The 12,290-nt window shown below is 42.3% G+C and overlaps 1 protein-coding gene across 2 annotated transcripts in view; it reads left to right on the top strand.

Moving 5' to 3' along the window:
* dna2 (DNA replication helicase/nuclease 2) overlaps positions 1 to 12,290 on the top strand; it is a 112,064-nt gene that overhangs the window by 66,494 nt on the left and 33,280 nt on the right. Inside the window, exons 10-11 of one of the 2 annotated variants that reach the window (XM_072557994.1) lie at positions 3,364 to 3,558; positions 6,774 to 7,004. In XM_072557994.1, the coding sequence (XP_072414095.1) occupies positions 3,364 to 3,558; positions 6,774 to 7,004 (426 nt within the window). The remainder of the gene's footprint in view (positions 1 to 3,363; positions 3,559 to 6,773; positions 7,005 to 12,290) is intronic. The other variant, XM_072557995.1, reaches the window with a different exon arrangement.

Here is a 12,290-nt window from a genome sequence, read left to right as displayed (position 1 = left end):
GTGTTCCCCATGGTAAGTTAATGGAGAAAGTGAAGTCACATGGTGTGCAGGGTGTTCTAGCTAGGTGGATAAAGAACTGGTTGAGCAACCGGAGACAGAGTAGTAGTTGAAGGGAGTTTCTCGAAATGGAGAGAGTGACCAGTGGTGTTCCACAGGGATCAGTGCTGGGGCCACTGTGTTGTTTGTGATATGCATAAATGATCTGGAAGAGGGCATTGGTGGTCTGATCAGCAAGTTTGCAGATGACATGAAGACTGGTGGAGTAGCAGAAAGTATGGGGACTGTCGAAGAATACAAGAGAGTATAGATCGACTGGAGAGTTGGGAGGAGAAATGGCAGATGGAGTTCAACTCGGGCAAATGTGAGGTAATGCATTTTGGAAGGTCTAATTCTAGAGTGAACAATACAGTAAACAGAAGAGCCTTGGAAAAAATTGATGGACAGAGTGATCTGGGAGTTCAGGTCCATTGTACCATGAAGGTAGTTGCACAGGTGGATAGAGTGGTCGAGAAGGCATATAGTATGCTTGCCTTCATCGGACAGGATATTGAGTATAAGACCTGACAGGCCCTGTTAAGATTGTTACAAGACTTTGGTTCGGGCGCATTTAGAATAGCGTGTACAGTTCTGGTCGCCACGTTACCAAATTGATGTGGACGCTTTGGAGAGGGTGCAGAGAGGTTTACAAGGATGTATGGAAGGTGCTAGCTATGAAGGGAGGTTGAGTAGGTTAGGATTGTTTACATTAGTAAAAAGGAGACAGTGGGGGAGGTGTGGGAGCTGATTGAGGTTTACAAAATCATGAAGGATATAAGCTTTTTCCCAGGGTGAGGGATTCAATAACGAGAGGTCACGTCTTCAAGGTAAGAGGAGAAAAGTTTAAGGGGGTACACACAGAAAGTACTTTACACAGAGGGTGGCAGGTGCCTGGAATGCGTTGCCAGCAGCGATAGTACAGGCAGGCACGGTAGATTCATTTAAGGTGCGTCTGGACAGATGCATGAGTAGGTTGGGAGCAGAGGGATACAGATGCTTAGGAATTGGGCAATAGGTTTAGACAGTGGATTTGGATAGGCACAGACTTGGAGAGCTGAAGGGTCTGTTCCTGGGCTGTAAATTTTCTTTGTCCTTCTATTTTGTTCTTTGACCTTGGTGTCAAGTACATAGATTCCTGAAAGTGTCAGTACAAATGAAGACAGGGTGGTGAAGAAGGCATACAGGATGCTTGCCTTCCTTAGCCACGTGTATAAATGTAGGAACAGGGAGGACTTGTTGCAACTTTATAGAGCATTGGTTAGGTCATAGTTCTGTACATTTCTGGTCATCACACTATTGGAAGGATGTGATTGGATTGGAAAGGGTGCGGAGGCGATTCACTGGGATGCTGCCTGGTATGGAACGTCTGTTAGGAGGAGAGACTGGATAGTGACTTGGTTTGTTTTTCCTGGAGCAGAGGAGGCTGAGTGGAATCTGATTGAGGTACAGTTGGTTCTAGTATATAGTGTGTGTTTCTTCAACACGAATTAGCTTTAATGTGATTGAGGAATTTAGACTGTTATTTGTAGAATGCAAACTTTCCTTATCTGTATTGATTAAATTGTGATTCTGGCCCCATTAGTTTAAATGATGATCGCAAGGTTTGTGAAGGTTTTTAGCTCAGGTTGAGGTTTAGGGTGTAGGTTTGCTCACTGAGCTGTAGGTTTGATATCCAGATGTTTTATTACCTGGCTAGGTAACATCATCAGTGGCGACCTCCAAGTGAAGCGAAGCTGTTGTCTCCTGCTTTCTAATTATAGCTTTCTCCTGGATGGGGTTCCTGGGGTTTGTGGTGATGTCATTTCCTATTAGTTTTTCAACCCCTCAGAAAACGAGCAGGAAATGACATCACCACAAACCCCAGGAACCCCATCCAGGAGAAAGATATAAATAGAAAGCAGGAGACAACAGCTTCACTTCACTTGGAGGTCGCCACTGATGATGTTACCTAGCCAGGTAATGAAACGTCTGGATATCAAACCTATAGCTCAGCGAGCAAACCTACACCCTTTAAATGATGTGGCTATTGCACAACTTTCTTATAATGTGAGATTGCACGAGAACGGAACTATCAGCCATGATGCAGAGGTACTGGGGTGGACAAAGTCAAAAATCACACAACGCCAGGTTACATTCCAACAGGTTTATTTGGAAGTATAAGGTATTGGAGCGCTGCTCCTTCGTCAGGTAGCTCGTGGGGCAGGGTCATAAGTGGTGTGTCCTATGATCTTACTCCACGAGCTATCTGATGAAGGAGCACACTTCGAAAGCTTGTACTTCCAAATAAACCTGTTGGACTATAACCTGGCGTTGTGATTTTTCGCGTACTATCAGAACAGACTGTATACCTAATTATGAGAAGCATAGAGTAGACTGTGAGAGTCTTCTCTCCATGGCAGAAGAGTCTAAGACCAGAGGGAATAAGTTGAACATTTGGACTAAGTGGTTTAGTGGGGATCTGAGTGAACATTTTTCACCCCATATTTAGTGGAAATGCGGAATGTGCTGCCTGAAGGTGGAGGCAGGTATGCTTGCAACATTTTAAGGAGCATCTGGATGAATACTTAAAATGAATTTCTCTCTCCTGTAATAGTGGGGCCTAAAGCACAACTTCTGATTGTTACTGTACACTTCAGTTCGATCTTCAACTGTTGCTTACACTACCTTTTTTGCTTTAGCCTTACAACAAACTTACTAACTTTAATTCGCTGTGATTGCCCTAATTATTCTTTTAACAAGAATCATCGTTCCAGCCTGGTGCTAGTGTTCCATGAAATGGAAGCCCTCTTTCCTATGCTAGTTCTTCAACGACAAGTCACTTCCCTAATTTGATTATCAGTGACTTAGGTATTCAAATTTTATGTTGGTATGAACCAGGCTGACTCCAGTATCCTTATTCCCAAGCAGAAGTGCTCATGTCTGATTCCACATCACCAAGGAATCAAATTTATGTTGTAAAGCTGTGAAATTTCAAATGTAGTAGATGAACTGCATACTGAAGGGCAGAAAGGTGAAATGACCAAAAAATGTTGAAGCACAAGTATGTTATTTGGCCTTTAGAACCTCTCCACCATTCAATTCGATCATGGCTGATCTGATAATCTTCAATCCCACCCTTGTTTTCCTTTACCCTGTGATTTCCTTGCTGGTTTAAAGATCTGTCTCTCAGCCTTGGATATACAGTACTTAACCCAGCTTCCACATCCCTCTTTGGTAAAGAATTCCCCAGATTTATTACCTCTGAGAGAAGAAATTCCTCTGTGAATATGATGAGATTGTAAATTGGATATTGTACTCTGATGGATTAAGCTGTTCTCTTTTCTACAGGGCAGTGGAGCAGGATTTGGAGGACAATTCTGTACCTGCAGATGTGAAACCAATTCTGCAACAAGATACTGAGCACTTGAAACTTGTACACTTGCAATACTTCCGGCTCTGGTACTTGCTGTGTGTTCTGGAGACACAAGCAGTTGATAAGAAGGGAGTACTGAGAAACATTTGGCTGCGCTCTGCAGAGGAAAGGTGAGAAAGAATCCACAGTATCCAAGAACCTTGTGATGTGAAGTGTCTTTGTGTGGGCTGCTGGTGGGTGTAGAACTTAGTGGCCAGATGTGATGGCTTTAGTGTTTGGTGTGTGAGGTGGAGCTTGGTGCATGACCTTCACAGGCTGATGCAGGAGGGGATTTGTGGAAATCAGATTTCAGTTTATCCAGAATTCCAAAGTTTGGAACAATTAGGGTTTTCCTGTGGTTTGTGTTTAATTTAGGACTGCATATCTGGTATAGAGTCAGTGTTGCAAACAGAAACCAAAACAAATTGCTAGAAAAACTCAGCAGTTTCAAGTTCTGAACTCAATTCAACTTGTGAAGAACGATCACTGAACCCAAAATGTTAACTCTGCTGTCTCTTCACAGATTCTGCCAGACCTGATGAGTGTTTCCAGCAATTTTGTTTTGTTTAGATTTCTTGCATCTGCAGTTCTTTGATTTATTTATAATTAGAAACGGTGAATTTTCAATGACTTTCCGGTCAACACTTCTGAGAATCTTTAGGTCTCAATTTATTTACTAAAGATCTAGAATGTTGCTGATTATATTCTTTATTTTATATATTCTACACCTGATCATAATGTTCAAGATCTAATGTTTAAGCTACCGCATTTAGCTTCAAAATGATTAGCTTTTTATCTGAATTTTGGTAGGTGTCATATTCTTTCAGATGTTTGCTTTGTTCCAGTAAGTGGATCTCCACTCCAGTGATCCAGATTACACCTTAAACTGCTGAGTACTGTGTCTACATAAGTGATGTCAAGTCCCCAGGACTGAAACACCACGTCTTGCTGGAGATGTTTTCAATATTGATCTCTGATGAATGTAGTGTCCAAATGGTTATTCGTCAGTTGAACAATGTGCCAAATTCTAGCATCCCTGAACCTGGTATTCGATTTGGCTGTTGATCAGGATCCCTGGTCAATTTTTCTTCTCACCAGAGAAAACTGTTGCGTTGTTGAAAATGAGAACTTTGAGTTTTGAGTGTCAGTATTGAGAAGGCTTTGGGGGAGATTCTCCATTTGTTTTATAATAGCAGTACAGAGGTTCATCCCAAAGAAAAGAAAGGTTATCCGGGGCAGGGGGTTGGTGGAATTAGACAGCCATGGCTGACAAAATGAAGTCAGGAAATGTATCATAGAAAAAGAGAGAGCCTATAAAGTGGCCAAGAGCACTGGGAAGTCAGAAGGTTGGGAAGACTATAAAAACAAACAGAGGATGACAAAGAGAGAAATAAGGAAGGAGAGGATCAAATATGAAGGTAAACTAGCCAGTAATATTCAAAATGATAGTAAAAGTTCCTTTCAATACATAAGAAACAAATGAGAGGCAAAAGTAGAAATTGGGCCACTCCAAATTGATGCAGGAAGGCTAGTGATGGGAGATAAGGAAATGGCTGAAAAACTTAATAAATACTTTGTATCAGTCTTCACAGTGGAAGACATGAGTAATATCCCATCAATTAAGGAGAGTCCAGGAGCAGAGTTGAGTATGGTAGCCATTACAAAAGAGACCGTGCTGGAAAAGCTAAAAGGTCTAAAAATTGATAAATCTCCTGGCCTGGATGGGCCACATCCTAGAGTTCTGAGGGAGGTGGCTGAGGAAATAACGGAGACGTTGGTTGTAATCTTTCAAAAATGACTGGAGTCAGAGAAAGTCCCAGATGATTGGAAAATCTGTCGTAACCTCCTTGTTCAAGAAAGGATCAAGACAAAAGTTGGAAAAATATAGGCCGATTAGCTTAACCTCGGTTAAGTAAAATTCTAGAATCCATTGTTAAGGATGAGATTTCTAAATTCTTGGAAGTGGATCGGATTAGAACAAGTCAGCATGGATTTAGTAAGGGGAGGTCATGCCTGCCAAGCCTGTTAGAATTCTTTGAAGATGTAACAAGTACGTTAGACCAGGGAAACCCAGTGGTTGTTATCTACTTAGACTTCCAAAAGGCCTTTGATAAAGTGCCTCACGGGAGGCTGCTGAGTAAGGTGAGGGCCCATCGTGTTCGAGGTGAGCTACTGGTATGGATTGAGGATTGGTTGTCTGACACAAGGCAGAGAGTTGGCATAAAAGGTTCTTTTTTGGAATGGCAGCTAGTGAACAGTGGTGTCCTGCAGAGTTTGGTTTTAGGGCCGCAGCCGTTCACTATATATTAATGATCTGGATGAAGGGAGTGAGGGCATTCTAGCAAAGTTTGCCGATGATACGAAGTTAGGCGGACAGGCAGGTAGTTCTGAGGAGGTGGGGAGACTTCAGAAAGATTTAGACAGTTTAGCAGAGTGATCCAAGAAATGGCTGATGAAATTCAACGTGAGCAAATGGGAGGTCTTGCACTTTGGAAAAAAGAATACAGGCGTGGACTATTTTCTAATCAGTGAGAAAATTCATAAAGCCAACTTACAAAGGGATCTTGGGAGTACTGGTGCAAGATTCTCTAAAGGTTGACTTGCAGGTTGAGTCTGTGGTTAAGAAAACAAATGTAATGTTGTCATTTATCTCTAGGGTTGGAATGTAAAAGCAGCAGTATGCTACTGAGACTTTATAAAGCTCTGGTTAGGCCCCATTTAGAATAATGTGTCCAGTTTTGGGCCCCACACCACAGGAAGGACATACTAGCTCTGGAGCGCGTCCAGCGGAGATTCACACGGATGATCCCTGGAATGGTAGGCCTAACATACGATGAACGGCTGAGGATACTGGGATTGTATTCATTAGAGTTCAGAAAGTTGAGGGGGGAATCTAATAGAAACTTGCAAGATAATGCATGGCTTAGAAAGGGTGGACACTGGGAATTTGTTTCCATTAGGTGGGGAGACTAGGACCTGTGGACACAGCCTTCGAGGGGGTCAAGTTAGAATGGAAATGAGGCGACATTTCTTCAGCCAGAGAGTGGTGGGCCTGTGCAATCCATTGCCATGGAGAGCAGTGGAGGCTGGGACATTAAATGTCTACAAAGCAGAGATTGATAAGTTCTTGATATCACAAGGAATGAAGGGATACGGGGAGAGTGCGGGTAAGTAGAGTTGAAATGCCCATCAGCCATGATTGAATGGTGGAGCGGACTCGATCGGCCGAATGGCCTTACTTCCACTCCTATGTCTTATGGTTTTATGGTCTTTTTTTATGAGAGAATTTTCCAAGTATGCGAAGAACTTGTTTAATGTTTGTACTTGGATTATTTTATTTCAATAGGGAACTGCAGGGATGCTGTGTTGCTAACCTTGTGCGCAGTGATTGCATCCAGACCATTGCTGATGGACAGTATGAGCACAAATTCACACGGAGAGCTGGGTCAATATCGAAAACTACGCTAATGGTTGGAGACAGAGTGGTTGTTAGTGGTCAGAAGAAAATGCTGCTTGCTGTCTCTTCTGGATATGTCACTGATGTCTGCTCATTTGAGATCACATGTATATTAGATCGGTAAGGGATCCATTCATGTCAGGATTCTGTTAGAAGTACTAAACCTGAAGTCCAATAGGAGAACTTTGAATGGGATTTATCACTTCTGGGATTTTATGGTATGTCGTTTTGTGTAGGGAATCAGTCTGTAGAAACCAACTAGAAAAGCAAATGTAAAAATATAGTGCTTCATGTAACTACAATACAATACTACTCGAGACAGCAACTGATTGCCTTGCAAGGTTACTTCAGGTGACCGTTTGTTGTCTATTGCAATGCTGTGGATCTAATTTTACGTGTGGACCAGACTAGACCAGACCAGTTAAGAACATAACACAAGAAATGGATGTAGGAGTAGGCTATTCAAACCCTCAAGCCTGTCTGGACATGATTTAAAATGTTGCGTGTTCTTCTCCCCCTTTCATCCCAGGAGCAATCTGGTAAATCTGTTTTGAACTGCTTCTAATGCCAGTTTTTTTTTTCTTTTTCATTATGAGGACCAGAACAGTGCACTACTCCAGTCCTCACCTGTGCATTTGTACAAAAACTTATCTACTTCAACCCCTTCAACATTAAAACCCAAAATTCCATTTGCTGCCTTAATTACTTGCTGCACCTACATGCTAATGTTTTGTGTTACAGGTACAAGAATGCTCACAACCTCCTGTGATGCACTCTCTGGGAGTCTCTATCCATGTAAATAATGGTCTGATTTATGATTCTTCTAAAGTGCAGTAGTTCACACTTTCCTCCATTGAACTCCATCTGCTAAATTTAAGATGACTCACTCAACCTATCTATATCATCTTGCAGATTCCTTATGTCCTCACTGCAACATGCCATCTAAAAGTGTCAGGTTTTCTTCCCTAAAAGTGAATCAGATTTTTGTTTTGCAACTATTGATGATATTTGTTGTGTCACTGTTAGGGAGACACGCTTTTAATTCCAGATTTAATTATTTGGATTGGTTAAGTTTGAGCCCATGTGCCCAGATTTGGCCTCTGGAATTGTCCAGTGACTTGCGGTTGCAACAGCTACATTATGGAAAGTTGTCCAGGTATATCTTGTGCACAAAAAGCAGCTTCACCCTGGTCAATTACCACTTCATTATAGAATCTGAGAATTGTTACAGCGAAGGAGGCAGCCATTTGGTCCACTGCATCTATTGGTCCTCCAAAGGAGCTATTCACCCATTGTCACTACCTTGCCTTTTCCCTGCAGGCCTGAAACTTTGTCCTTGTCAGATAATGATCCAGTTTCCTTTTGGAAACTACAATTAAATCTGTCTCCATCGCATTTTCAGATACTTCACTCCACATCATAACCACTGAGGGGAAAAGGTTACTTCAGATCACTATTTTTATTTTTGGCAATTATCTCAAATCTGAACACTTTGCTTCTTGATCAGTTCCTTCTATCAACCCTGTCCAAGCCATAATGAAATTAAATACTCCTATTATATCTCCTTCCAACCTCTAAGGGAAGAGTCGCAATTTCTCCAATCTTCATGTACTGCCAGCTCATCATGGAACAATTCTTATGAATTGTTTCAGGATCCTCTTAAAGTCTCATCCTGCCTGAAGTGTTTCCAGAATTGAATCTACTATTCCAGTTGAGGCTGAATCAGCATTTAAAACATATTTGACATAAGCATGAAAAGAAGCACGTTATTATTCTTATTGATAAATCCAGGAATTCCTTGTGTATTATTAACTGCGCTCTCTCAACCTACGCTGCCAATTTCAATGATTGTTGTGTGTGTGTGTGTGTATATATATATATAAAAAATATATATATACCCAAGACCCATTTCCTGTTTTAGAAAGGCATTTTGATTTGCCTTTCCGTGTCCTTCGTAAGAAGTGAAATGCTTCATATTTCATTGCCACCTATGTGGCCATTCTGACAGTCTGTATGGGTTTGCATATATGTTAACTGCCACTATCTTTTCATATTTCCTCTTACTTTTTTTATATTAGCTTTTGTTACAACACGGAGGTGAACCTCTCTGTTAATTAAACCAAACATCCAGAAAAGCTCACCTCGCCTCGTAGTCTGTTAAAATCTGACTCAGAACTCCCAGATTCCACTATTTAAAGTAAATGTATTTTCTAACTCTAAAAGTGAAGATTAAACAAAAACTATTCACAAATCTAAGCCTCCCTTTCTCTTAACTGCTTTCTATCTGCATCCAATTCTAACAATATACTGTTCCAGTAAGACACTTATTAAAATTACATCAACTTAATTTCAAAACCACGCAGTCTCTGTTGTCTTCTGTGTCTTCACTCTTCTGGCTGCTGATTTTCCTGGATTGTTGTCTTTCTTCTTACTGTGAGTATGTTTCATGTGAAAAGGTACCTTTGATGGAGTGTCTCCTAATTTCCCTAGGAGCAAGATGGGCATTTAGTTCTCCAGGAGTTTTTCTCTCCCTACAGCAGTAGCTTGGTGACCAATTCTCAAAATGCCTGCATTTGTATAACCCCCCACCCCCCCCCCCGCCAACATTGGATCATCTCATTAGTTTGATGTTGACAAAACAATGCATTCAAATTCAATTAGGTTTTAGCATCCTGGGGCATCGTTTAAAGTGGTTAAGTTTGAATTGTTGTCAAAACAGCAACGAAAATTCAGATTTCCCCTTCATAGCCAAATGTTACATATTTTCAATTTTCTAGTATATTGTGGGACTGTCATCCAGCCATACACTGGTGCTTGTCAGCTCTCAGTTCAGAACAGCATTCTATGTCTCTTAAAGGTACAGTAAATGCCTTTGACTTCATAACATTTTTTCATGTTGAGATCCTGGCCCTCTATATTTATATAATAAAGCAAACAAGTGCAGATTTGCATCAGTATTTACTGTGGAAAAGGATATGGAAGATATAGACTGTAGGGAAATAGATGGTGACATCTTGCAAAATGTCCAGATTACAGAGTGCTGGATGTCTTGAAACGGGTAAGTGTGGATAAATCCCCTGGACCTGATCAGGTGTACCTGAGAAGTCTGTGGGAAGCTAGAGAAGTGATTGCTAGGCCTCTTGCTGAGATATTTGTATCATCAATAGTCACCGGTGAAGTGCCAGAAGACTGGAGGTTGGTTAACTTGGTGCCATTGTTTAAGAAGGATGGTAAGGACAAGCCAGGGAACTATAGACCGGTAAACCTCACCTCTGTGGTGGGCAAGTTGTTGGAGGGAATCCTGAGGGACAGGATGTATGTGTATTTGGAAAGGCAAGGACTGATTCAGGATAGTCAGCATGGCTTTGTGTGAGGGTAATCATGTCTCACAAGCTTGATTGGGTTTTTGAAGAAGTAGAGCAGTAGATGTGATCTATGTGGACTTCAGTAAGGGGTTCGACAAGGTTCCCCATGGGACACTGATTGGCAAGGTTAGATCTCATGGAATACAGGGAGAACTCGCCATTTGGGTACAAAACTGGCTCAAAGATAGAAGACAGAGGGTGGTGGTGGAGGGTTGTTTTTCAGACTGGAGACCTGTGACCAGTGGAGTGCCACAAGGATCGGTGCTGGCTCCTCTACTTTTCGTCATTTACGTAAATGATTTGGATGTGAGCATAAGAGGTACAGTTAGTAAGTTTGCAGATGACACCAAAATTGGAGGCGTAGTGGACAGCGAAGAGGGTTACCTCAGATTACAACAGGATCTTGATCAGATGGGCCAATGGGCTGAGAAGTGGCAGATGGAGTTTAATTCAGATAAATGCGAGGTGCTGCATTTTGGGAAAGCAAATCTTAGTAGGACTTATACACCTTAATGGTAAGGTCCTAGGGAGTGTTGCTGCACAAAGAGACCTTGGAGTGCAGGTTCATAGCTCCTTGAAAGTGGATTCGCAGAGAGATAGGATAGTAAAGAAGGCGTTTGGTATGCTTTCCTTTATTGGTCAAAGTACGGAGTATAGGAGCTGGGAGGTCATGTTGTGGCTGTGCAGGACATTGGTTGGGCCACTGTTGGAATATTGCGTGCAGTTCTGATCTCCTTCATATTGGAAAGATGTTGTGAAACTTGAAAGGGTTCAGAAAAGATTTACAAGGATGTTGCCAGGGTTGGAGGGTTTAAGCTATAGGGAGAGACTGAACAGGCTGGGGCTGTTTTCCCTGGAGCTTCAGAAGCTGAGGGGTGACCTTATAGACATTTACAAAATGGAGGGGCATGGATAGGGTAAGTAGGCAAAGTCTTTTCCTTGGGGTCGGGGAGTCCAGAACTAGAGGTTTAGGGTGAGAGGGGAAGGATATAAAAGAGACCTAAGAGACAACTTTTTCACGCAGAGGGTGGTACGTGTATGGAATGAGCTGCCACAGGATGTGGTGGAGGCTGGTACAATTGCAACATTTAAGAGGCATTTGGATGGGTATATGAATAGGAAGGGTTCGGAGGGATATGGGCCGGGTGCTGGCAGGTGGGACTAGATTGGGTTGGGATATCTGGTTGGCATAGGCAGGTTGAACCAAAAGGTCTATTCCCATGCTCTACATCTCTATGACTCTATGTGAAACAAAGCAGAAATTTCTGGTGACACGCAGCAGGTCTGACAGGATCTGTGAGGAGAAAGCAGTTAATGTTTCTAGTTCTGTAATTCCTCATGAGAACTGATAACAGCTAGGAAAAGCTAGGTATTTATGCTGAAGATGAGATTGTGGATGGTGGGGGTGAGGTGAGTGGATTGGATAGATTAGATTAGATTCCCTACAATATGGAAACGGGCCGTTCAGCCCAACCAGTCCACACTGACCCTCTGAAGAGTAACCCACCCAGACCCATTTCCCTCTGACTAATGCATGTAACGCTATTGTTAATTTCACATGGCCAAATTCACCTGACCTGCACATCTTTGGACTGAGAGGAAACTGGAGCACCCGCAGGAAACCCACGCAGACACGGGGAGAATGTACAAACTCCACGCAGACAGTTGCCCGAGGCTGGAATCGAACCTGGGCCCTCGTGCTAACCACTGAGCCACCATGCCACCACAAGAGAGAGGGATGAAAGTGATAGAGTCAGAGGGTGACACAGCATAGAAACAGACCCTTTAGTCCAACTAGTCCACGCTGACCGTGTTCCCAAACTGAACAAGCCCCACCTTGCCTGTGTTTAGTCCCTATCCCTCCAAACCTTTCCGATTCATGTACTTATGCAATGTCTTAACCATCGTAAGTGTGCCTGCATCCATCACTTTCTCTGTCAGTTCAATCCACACACTACTGTGTTTTAAAGAAAAAGTTACCCTTCATGCCCCTTTTAAATCTTTCGGATCTCACCTTAAAAGTATGCCCCCTAATTTTGAA

Source organism: Chiloscyllium punctatum, chromosome 38, assembly GCF_047496795.1.
Source record: "Chiloscyllium punctatum isolate Juve2018m chromosome 38, sChiPun1.3, whole genome shotgun sequence".
Taxonomy (NCBI): Eukaryota; Metazoa; Chordata; class Chondrichthyes; order Orectolobiformes; family Hemiscylliidae; genus Chiloscyllium; species Chiloscyllium punctatum.
This window is presented reverse-complemented; position numbering and strand designations above follow the sequence as displayed.